Below are 11,184 nucleotides of genomic sequence, written 5' to 3'. Positions count from 1 at the left end.
TCATTAACTACAAGCTTATTATAACAATATTATTATAACAATACGTTTATTCTGCAGTCACGTGAGTTGAAAAAACGTAACATAGGGGTGTGTCATTTTTCAAGGCAACTTAGACCATTTACACAATTATCTCACAAGGCTCAAGAGTAGTGAGCTGAGACCCTTGCCAGCTATTTATTATGTATTTACAGTGCTTACAGTGTTTTGAGGACCTGAATCTTATAAAACAATCAAGTTATTCTTATGTGTGTATTGTGTGTGTGTGTGTGTGTGTGTGTGTGTGTGTGTGTGTCATTTTGGACCCCAGTTGAAAGTAAACACACGGTAACCTTCACCTCTTCCTGATACAACTGGCCACTTCCCACTGTGCAAAACTTCAGCAGTTCATCCAGACATCGGTGTGTTTCCCAAAATAGAAGAAGCTCATTGATCTTATGGTGCAGATTGACCTGTATTAGTCCAGCTTGTTCCAGTTTTCCTGCTTTTTGTGTTAGGAAACCTGTATTTGCCAATGCAGATATCAGACCAGCTGCTGTTTACAAAATACCATGGAGTAAATTCCACTTGCAAGCAACTTCGACAGTTTATCTTATCTAACCATGAAAAGAGATTTTCATTTCTAGATATTTTTTTTGTAACCTATAATTAGCAAAATGAGCCCTTTTGGGTTTACTCTCGCCCTCTTAGAGCTTACTGTGTGGTTATAAGCCTTGCCGCTATCAAATTTATCCAGCAGGCATTTTTGCCTTTGCTTCATTAGCAGGTGGTCTATCGGTCTGTGATATCAGGCCCCATATTGAGACACTGCTTTTAAAGTATATGTGAGTAGATAGAGCTTAAACGGCCTCTCTCTGTCTCTCTGGACCCTGTTTTGTTGGAGGATATGAAAAAAAAAAGGGGGGGGGGGGCAGCCAGAAACAAACGCATTGCACGTGGCAGCTGATTTTGACCAGATCTGGACAAATCATTCCAATATGAATAATGCTGTCTGCAGAGAGAGAGCGAGAGAGAGAGAGAGAGAAGTCTCCTGCATCTCACAAAAGAAACATTGTTTTGCTACATGTTTGATACAAAACACACGTCTAAAATTTAGAGTTTTTCCAACTTCTTTTGAGGTAAAAGCTGGACGCTTTTATGTGTAATCACACAGAAGAAACAGTAATCAGTTCCATATGCAGCTGTTTAGAATTAACCACTAGGTGGCAGCAGAGATCGTCTTACTGTACCCGACATCCTTTATTCTCTCTGGTTCTCCCGATCTAATTTATTTGATTCACTGTAATTGGCTTGTGTGCCGAAGCTGGTATTTAGAGGAGTGTTGTTTGTACTTCAAAGGGGGGCAGCAGAGAATTATTTGTAGGCTCAAAAAGGCTGTAACTGATTCCAAACAGTAGGTGGGAGATCAGCTCTCTTATTATCTGCCTCTTCTTACATTTAGCAGTGCCACGTCAAGCAAATTCTAATTCTCAAGTTTTGTTGTAAGGTCTAATCCTCCCCCACCCCTAAAAAAGACAAAAAAAGGAAGCTTGAAAACACCAGATGAATGTTCTCTTCTTGTCCAAAATATCAAATATGCCCTCATTAAATCAGGAATCGAGAGAAGTATGGAATTTATGTGAAAAAACCCACACATTTTCTTAAATTTGTACAATAACAGAGAAAAATATAGGAATTGATATAGTATTTTTTTTTAGAACATGTGCACACAGACAAAATTCAAGAGTAATGACTTCAAATAAATGAGTAAAAACAAAAAGTTCTTAGAAACTTATCACTCTAACAAAATGTTTGCATTGGAGCACCTCAAATGACTTTTCACAAATACTTAAACTTTCATTCGTGTATGAATGTCGCTGCTGTTTCCAGAGAGAGCCCAACAGATGCTGAGAGGAAATCTTGCATGGACCCGTTATGGAGCTGGAGACACAGCCCATAACTGGAGCTACACCGTAACATGAGATTCTGCTGGGCGGGATGAAGCAGCACCAAGGAGGGGGAAGAACAACAGAGTGGTGTGTGTGTCTGTGTGTGTGAGTGTGATGTGAACCTCAGAAAGAAAAAGAAAGCAAATTAAAGGGGCGTGTGTTTGGGTTAAAAAAAAAGAGAGAAAGAAAGAGACTTACAAGTGTGAGGAGGGAGTTTCCAAAGTTTTCAAAGAGGGTGGCATATTCTGCACTTCACTCTCAGCTTCCAAAGCCTCAGCACTTACACAGCCTCACAGCCTTGCAGGAAGCACAAATATGTGTGCGTGTGTGCTGGTTTATGAGCAACGGTGGAAATGTTTGCATTTCATTAACTTACCGCTGTTGGTGTAAAGGTGGATTTTAACCTTGAGACAAAGGGGAAGAGAAGAGAACTTCCAAAATGGGATAGAAAAAGCAATCAAACTGACACCTTGAGTTGAGACACTGGATTTGGGTGAGTCAGAGAGACAGGGAGGACAAAACAGTGGATGGATATGGGCAGAGAGCGACTCACTCTGGGACTGCTGCTGCGTTTGGGCATCCTGTTCACTGCTGTGTGTGTGTGCATTCATCTTTACCTGGAGAGAGGTTGGCAGGGTGCCTCAGCACCCTTGGCTTTGAGACGTCCAACTAAATCTAATCAAAAGTGGGGTGAACAGAGTAAAATGAAACAGGTGTCTGCAGAAGAAGCAGAGGAGCTGGGCAAAAGCATTAAAAGGAGAATTTCTTATGTTCACAAACTGAAGAAGGACAGTCTAGTTAGGAAGACTGAGGGAGACACAGAGGGCCCCTCACCACGATGCTGCCCGCCTCTGCAACTACACAGAAAGGTATGTTTGATATACCATCAACTTCTTAGCTCTTAATTGTTGTGTTTAAGATTTTTGTCAGGTTTATCTGATTCCTAGATCAGTGGTTTCTTACTGAGTAAGAACTACTGAGTTAATGCTCGGTAAATCCCAGAAGGGTGATGATGGAAGAACAGGCAGCAGAATTGATGCATGTTCAACGAGTGCCTCTGAAATGCTTTGATGTCAAAGAAGAGAGGGTTTGCCACTCAGATTTCTGGCAGTACAGGACTGCATTTATTTTTCTGAGACAAGTGTTGGCCTAACACACAATGACAAATCAAGCACTCCCTTAGTGCATCAGCTGCAAATCTAAGACAGTCAGCTCTAACAAAGAAACACTTCATTTGTGTGTTCTAAAGTGTAGGGATAGCTACCTACTGAGCTATCCCTGCCCCTTTTTTTTTTTTTTTTTCTGGAGCAAACATTACTTTACACACACTCAAACACACACATGCATGAACTCCAGAAGCTTGACCCTGTGACCCACGAAGGGTGTGTTAGTGCAGCAGCTTAACAAGGGCAGGGATAGCTCAGTAGGTAGAGTGGTGGCCCCATGATCGGAAGGTCGGGGGTTCAACTCCACTGAACTGCTACCCTGAGGTACCCCTGAGCAAGGTACCGTCCCTACACACTGCTCCCCGGGCGCTGCATTGGTGGCTGCCCACTGCTTCACTGGGTGAATGGGTTAAATGCAGAGGAACTATTTCCCTATGGGGACTAACACATACACATTACATTACATTACACATTACATTACATTACATTATTACAACCCTCCACTTCCCTCCCCTCTGCTGTCTCTTCATGCATTTCTCTTTGATTCATTTCTGCTCTCCGCCGTTGCCTTCATGTTGTCATTTGATCTTCCCATCCATCATTCTTCCTTTTGTTCCCCTTTCACTGCCAATTTCTGTCAACCCTCCCACCAGCAACACACACACGGTGAGCTCTTTCCACCCTACTTTAGTTTCTCATTCTGTTACATTGGGATAATAAATGCTTCTTCGCTTTTCTGTCTTTAAATCTTTAATGACCTAAACTAGAGACAAAGAAGCCTCAGCACAAGAGTTTTAAATGCCGTGAAAAATCACTGCAGGGCTATCATTCCATGCCTTGAGATGGGCACTTGTGCACCATCAATATTACATAGCACCATATGCTCACTCCACCTAATTTCTAACATAAAATTTGTCTCCTAAGATGCCCCGGAGGTGCCCAGATAAAATTTTCTGTGTCATGCGCTGCTGCTATTTAGCTCTCTCGCTTCCTCTCTACCTAGACTGTGCTTTTCTTTCCTTTCCCTCTCATCTCGAAGACGTGTGTTAACGCTTTTGCTCTGTCATGTTACCTTGTCCCTCTCATGCTCCGTTTTGCTTCCTCATCTCTGCTGTCTGAATCACTTTAAAACTTCAAACCCGCCTTCCACTTTCTCTAACCTGTCTTTCTCTTATGTTCTCTCTTTTCCTTGAACATCGCTCTCTTCCTGTCTCACTAGCATACTGCTTTCTTCTCCCTGAACATATTCATGCAACTCAGATAAAATTTAAAAAAAGCTGCAGGCTGCCGTAAGGAAAATTACATTTTAAAACCTAATTTCCGGTGAGGCTTTGTAAAGCATTGTGCTTTTATAAGCGCTCACTGATTTAGGAATTTATGTACTGAATGATTTGTTCAGTTCAGCATTTCCTGGTACTGTAAAAATGAGAGCATGTAGACCTTATCCCAGTCCACCTTTCTATGCCATTTAAAAGATCTGGGTATCAGTTAAGGCACCACGGTGGCACAAAGCCTGGGGCCTTTCTGTGTGGCGTTTGCATGTTGTTTGTGGGTACTCTGGCTACCTGTCATACCCCAAAGACATGCACTTAGTGGGGTTAGGTTAATTAGTTATTCTGAAATGCCCATAGGTGTGAATGTGAGTGCAAATGGTTGTCTCTCTCTGTGTTAGGCATGCAACAAACTGGCAATCTGACCAAGCTGCACTCTTCTTTGCACCCTATGGCTGTTGGGATAGTCTCCAGCTGATGCTAAATTGGGTAAGCAGAAGAAGATGGATGGTATTAATGCCACTATTGTGGAAAGTGTTACACCTACCATGAACACAACTGGTTTCATTCACACTTTTACCTCCTTGTGAGCTGCGGTGAAGGTAATTGATAATTAGTAAAGATAATCGTACTTTTATACCTCTTCATATGGCTGGATGATCTTCACGAATTACATAAAAGAAGGGGCATGTGACTGCATCTATGTTACAGATGACTCATGAAACTAAACAGCTCTGACCAGACAATTGATAACATGTACGTGAGGCAGTATTCAGACTGAGGTGCATTAATAAACCCCATACAAATAGACTAGAGTATCAGTTGTTGTGTTCAGATTCTAAAAATCTGTAACAGATCTGCTGAAAATGCTACAAGCAACAGCTGAACACGAGTCTTGAGAAGGGAAACAACATTTGACAAAACAATTCAGCATGTCACATAACGTTTATTACCAGATGGCTGACTTGAAGTTATTTGATTACATGTAAATTTTCCGTGCAGTGTTGTTACAGAAGTGCAACGTAAAACATCAGGTCAAATGAAATTGACATGACTGGTATGCATTCCATTTATACCAAGCAAATTATCCTAAATTTGTAGTTATTTGAATAAATAAATCTTTGATTTTATAGATTTCAGATTCATTTTACTTAAAACTATTGCTTTGTGTTTGCAAGAGAAAATAATGTTTGAGTGCAGATACTTATATATGCAGTTTTGGTTCGCACTTTAAGGCCCTCTTAGCTACATTTTAAGCCTTTTACAGTAATTGTGGTCTCCAGGTCTTCTCATTGCACATATATGATAAAGAAGCAAGTCATTAGATCACAAAATATTCAAGCACTGAACAAAGTAGGTGGCTGCACAGTTTCCTCATAGCAAGGAAGTCAGGGTTCAAATCCACCGGTCAAATTTCTAAGAGTTTCTGTGTCCTGTGCCTCTCTGAGTAATCTGGCTTCATCCCCCTACCAAAAGATGTTAATTTGTAAATAGAGGATAGGTTTGAAAGGTTATCAGGTTATACCTGGGATAGATTCCCAGATGGATGGATAAAGTAGTGGTCATCCATTTAATCAAAAATGCACAAGGCCTAACAGTTTTTAGGTTCTTCTGAGCAAAAGCGAATAAAAGTAAAAGATAATTGAAGAACAAAATAAAGCCTGTGTTTAGTAATTAGGGCTTAATGATACACAGATCTAATGTATAGCTGTCTGTACAAATCCATATACAATATTTTCTCTTTCACATTAGCTGCTTGGTCGATGATATTGCTACTGCACACCAGCAACTTAAGTACAACAGCTTTATAAACACAGCACTTGCTGATCTGTCATCTTTGCTACACTTTGAAAATGTCAGACATTAACGATTTTCAGCTTTGAGGCATTTTCTGAGCAAGATGAAGTGAGAGGTCATTAGAAAAGGCAAATCTCATTTTAAAACTCATTCAAGAGGGTAAAGCACAGGAGAGGTTGCTACTGTACCACACTTTACCACCTTGAATAACAGACGGTTGCTGACACATTCTGTCTCCCTTAATAAACTGTACAGGTATGAGTGTGAATTAGAGCCTCAGGGTCTTTTTTTATAACCAATCTAAAGGAAATGTAATCTCTTGGCTGTCACACATCCACGTTAAAACACACACACACACACACGCACACACACACACACACACACACACACACACACACACACACACACACACACACACACACACACACACACACACACACACACACACGCGTGAGTCTTCTTGAATCATTTACCTCATGCAGTCTTTCTTCCCCACTGGGAAAGGAGCAGAGGGGTGAGTTGGTAAATTATAGACACATATAAAATGTGCTGGTCAAAACAACAGCAGCGGGGGTGGAAGGGGAAACACGGGCAAACCAGTGTCTGAATGGCAGAATTCTGTCACATTTAACACATTTACAGGGATAGCAATGTTACATATCCAATGTTTGAAAAGGGCTAAAGAAAGAAAGACAGAAGAGAGCAAACACAGCAGGGCTCTGGTGACTCAGCCCCCTGACTTTAACAGCAATAAACAGACTGCTGGCCTTTTCTCACAGTGACGCACACACAAAATATATAACCTACACACTCCAACGCAGGTCCATCTCCCAAGCTGAAATGCTGGCGACTTGCAAAGTCACGAGAAGTCACCATATTATATCTGCTAATTTAAGCAACTATTCTTTCTATGCGGATTCTGCTTTGACCTACTATCCTCCCATTGGTTAGAGAGGAAGGGCCGCCACTGCCATAACTGGATAATAGTAACAAATACCATCATTGTATAATGTAGCCATAATAAGGTTAAAAGGTTTGCAACAAAAAAAGTGGTAACAATATATCCTGATGTGTAGCAGTTGTAGTGGTGCAACAAATTGTCAGTATTAGGAGTCTGTATGTAATCTCAATTTTTCCCTGTATGGTCCATATAATATAATTACACAATGCACATGCATGATGAAGTTTCTGGCACACAGTTTTTATGCTGATGTTAAGGCGAGAGGAAGCACTCAGGTCGGATATCAACTTTTTCTGAGTTGGGCATCAAAGTTTTGTTGCATCTGTTGTGAAGACTAAACATCTTGTTATCTTTAAAGCTTTGCATGACTAAGAAGTAGTTTAGTGCCCTGTCCAATTTTGTGTACAGTATGGTTTGTGATGCTAATAGGTTTTTGTATTAACAGCTCACCTGCACTACCAGTGATCAATACTTCAGTGCTGTCTTTGCTGTACATTTACAAATGTACATTTACAAATGTACAGCAAACCTAACAATACAACAATCAATGTAGATTGTCCATCTCAAGAGTCTTCTAGATAAATAATCTTTATAAAAAGCATAAAAAGATGTAGTATGTTGTAAAGAAATGTTAATCCCCTGACCCCTGGATGTTTTGAGGTTGTATAAACTGAAAAGACAAATTACTGTGTTGTTTAAAATTCTTTAGCTGAGCGTAGCAGAGCATTCAGAATTAAGAGGTGTATCTGTAGTAATATTGTTTTAAGAAAGTTTTCAGCTGTGTTACAGAAAGACACTTCTGGCACTGAGGAAAATGGATAACACTGAAATGTAACATTAAATAGAGCTTATGCTTTTCAAAGTATTGACTTGTAATCATTTACTGCTTAAACGCAGTTAAATTCAGCAGCAACAACAGCATGCATCATACTGATCAATCTTAATACAGTGATGTTGTTTCAGTCCACAATTTTGCTATGAAGCAAGAGGAAGAAATCTGTGCTTGGAGCAACTTTCTTTAATTTAAGGATACTTTCTACTCAGTCTGACTGCTTCCTGTTAAAAAAAGACATTACTGATTGTTACTACTGCATTTACTCTCTGTAATGAACTCTAAAATCTAAAACCAACCTTGCCATCACTTAATATTAAAACATCATCATCATCATCATCAAAATTCATATAGAAATGGAGTACTATTCATAAATTGCTACTTGTACCAGAAATCACTTCATAGCTATCTTCTCAAGTCTCCCTTCCATATCCACAGTGTCCTATTTCACACTGTGAATGTATTTTGAGAGTCTGCGACCTGTAAAGCTTTTACTCGGGAATTCAGTGGCAGCATTATTCAGAGATTACTTGTAGATAGGTCGGCTGCCAATCACATGTCAAACACACTGAACCTCAAAGCCCACAGACAGGCTGTAAATACAATAAATCACTAGTGAAAAGCAAAGATGAACCATGGATTCTCTTTTCATTTTAGACTATTTTACCAGTGGTGTTCCATCAGGACAAGCAAGGCAGGCACTGCTTGCCTTGTCAAATCTAAAAACAGATATAAGTGAAAATGTACCAAAGCAAATTGACCTCTCTCCTTTCATCTCAGACAGTCCTGTCATAAAGCTTGTCGCATGCCAATTAATATGTGCATCCATCCTTTACATTACTGCCGTCTTGTGGCTGCAGTCAGATGTTGTCGTTGTCGCTATTGTGCTTCTTGCAGTCTTGTAGAAAACTGCATATTTGTCGACAACATGTAGGGAACGATATTGGCATACAGGCTTTCTAAATATCACGCTATTTACCATTCTTTCAAGTTGTTCCCAAAATATGTTATATCTTTAAAGAAAGCATTGTCAAGAGAAAGAGAACGAGCTGTCTACCTAGTTAGAAATGTTATATTATAATATTAAGCTCAAGTTACTCGTGTCCAGTTATTATCCATTACCTGCTACCTACATAATGTTTGTGGAATCACAGTAAACATTGGTCATGCTACCCTTGCCTGATTTTTACTGCACTATAAAGAAAACAAAAGGAATATATGCAAAATACATTATGATTCCCTTAAAAGTAAATTTAGAGTATAGAGTGAGGTCTCCAGAGGTTTTTGGCTCTTGGGGTTTTGTTTTTTTTTTTTTTCAACCACTGCATTTGTTTAGGTTTTTTTTTTAAACATTTTTTATGTGATGGGACTGCTCCAACTCCAGCTTCAAATGACATCTAAAGACAAATGCTCCAAAATCTAATTCACATTATCTGTAGCCTTGAGTCAAAATGAATCAATTTACATCTGTGAGAGACAAAAACAGTGATCGTGTCAAACTTTTTCTCATGAGAGTAAATCAAACCACTAAAGTGAAAGATGATCAAAATTGCAAACTACATGCTTGTTGTCTGTAGGAATAGAATAAACGCTACTATATGGCCTCAAAACCTATAATTATAATATTCAAAAACAACCAACAAGCCAAAGCAGTCTCCAGTTTAATTCAAATGATCCTTTTAATTAGCTGAGACACAAATTCATTCATTGCAAGGCAATTTTTAATTACTTTTGTTCAAATGGGTAACAGCTTGATAATCAATTAACACTATGCTTCTGAGCATTGATTAGTTCAGAGTTAGGATAAAGTGAGAACAGAAAAAGCAATCCTGCTTCAATCTCTGCCAGGCGGTATCAGGTCCCAGTAGATTTTCTTAAGCAGACACCCGATGACCTTCCTTATGTCACGGAAAACTGAAAGATTTGCCTCTGCAGACAGAGAGAGCAAGATAAAAGACTGCTGAAAAGAAGAAAAGAGGTTGACCTTGTATAATCCCAAAGGTGTGACTCAAGTCAGATCACTGGCACCCTTAAGCACCAACTGAGATGCTCAGAGAACTAAGAAGTCACAAGAACTAAGTGCTAAGAAAGCTGGTACATTACCTGCCTGGTCTTAAGCTAAAAATTCCATATCCATTAGCAACACTGCATGTTGCAGATAAAATATTTACATCTCTATATGAACTCCACAAAAACGTATATAATCTTATAATGACAAATTTGTAACACATGAGCTGAGTAGTCACTGTACATTTTCTTATGTTTAATAAGAGAGCTTTATTTTTCTCTTCAGTCACTTGTCAGAAATGTCAATATAAACTTTAGCTAATCTGACACACCTGCCAAAAATAAATATAAATATAGATAAAAGTGCCTGAGAAACTTCTCAGTATGCACAGTAGTGATGGGATTTCCGGCTCTTTTTAGAGAACCGGCTCTTTTGGCTCGGCTCACTAAAAAGACAAGCTTTATGACAGGACTCTTTCGGCTCCCAACCGGCAACTCAGGTTGTTGTGTTGCTTTAATTAATTTATTATCAACAACAATATAAAATTATGCACAAAAGGAGTTACTAATGTAAAAAAAAAAGTGGTTTTATTTATATATGTTTATATATGAATATATGCAGTGGCCCTTGGGGACAAGGCACGTACAAACTCCAAAATGCATTTCTAGCGTTAACTGAACTTCCAAAACAGAGCTACCTAGATCACTTAAATTACACAATTGAAAGCATATGTGTATTGTTTGTGTATTTATACACAAGCACTCATATATATTCAAATAATTTAAAAAAAAATCATTTACCTGTTACTACCACACACCAAATCCAGTTATTGGTACTTCCTGGCTAGTGTAGCCACTAGGTAACAAAAAGCTCAACACTGCCCCCTAGCATCCTGGAGCATTCTGTTGTGTTTGTACGTGCTTCGGAGTTTGTACGTGCTTTGTCTCTAGGGGCCATCGTAAATATACTTTTATTTATTCACTCCACATAAAATGTAATAAATCAATCATATAATACAAAAACCAACTATTTACATTTCAACTTTTAACTATTTAAATTTTCAGCTTTTTCCTTTTAAACAAATTTAAAGTGAAACAACACAAAACACTGCAAACCACAACACAATCAAATATAAATATGAAAAAATTTGAAAACAAAAAGAAGATACACATTCTCTGTCAGCCCTGCAACAGACTGGCGACCTGTCCAGGGTGTACCCTGCCT

General features: G+C 39.0%; 1 protein-coding gene across 1 annotated transcript in view; it reads left to right on the top strand.

Moving 5' to 3' along the window:
- The first annotated feature begins 2,099 nt into the window (after positions 1–2,099).
- Positions 2,100–11,184, top strand: part of mettl24 (methyltransferase like 24) — a 39,488-nt gene continuing 30,403 nt past the window's right edge. Inside the window, exon 1 of the mRNA XM_085431882.1 lies at positions 2,100–2,794. Within this exon, the coding sequence (XP_085288008.1) occupies positions 2,453–2,794 (342 nt within the window). The 5' untranslated portion in view covers positions 2,100–2,452. The remainder of the gene's footprint in view (positions 2,795–11,184) is intronic.

The sequence above is a fragment of the Copadichromis virginalis genome, linkage group LG15 (genome assembly GCF_057382275.1).
Source record: "Copadichromis virginalis isolate Kocher_CV1m ecotype Utaka linkage group LG15, C_Virginalis_male_GT1.1, whole genome shotgun sequence".
Taxonomy (NCBI): domain Eukaryota; kingdom Metazoa; phylum Chordata; class Actinopteri; order Cichliformes; family Cichlidae; genus Copadichromis; species Copadichromis virginalis.
The sequence above is the reverse complement of the archived record's forward strand: the minus strand, read 5'-3'. Positions and strand labels throughout refer to the sequence as shown.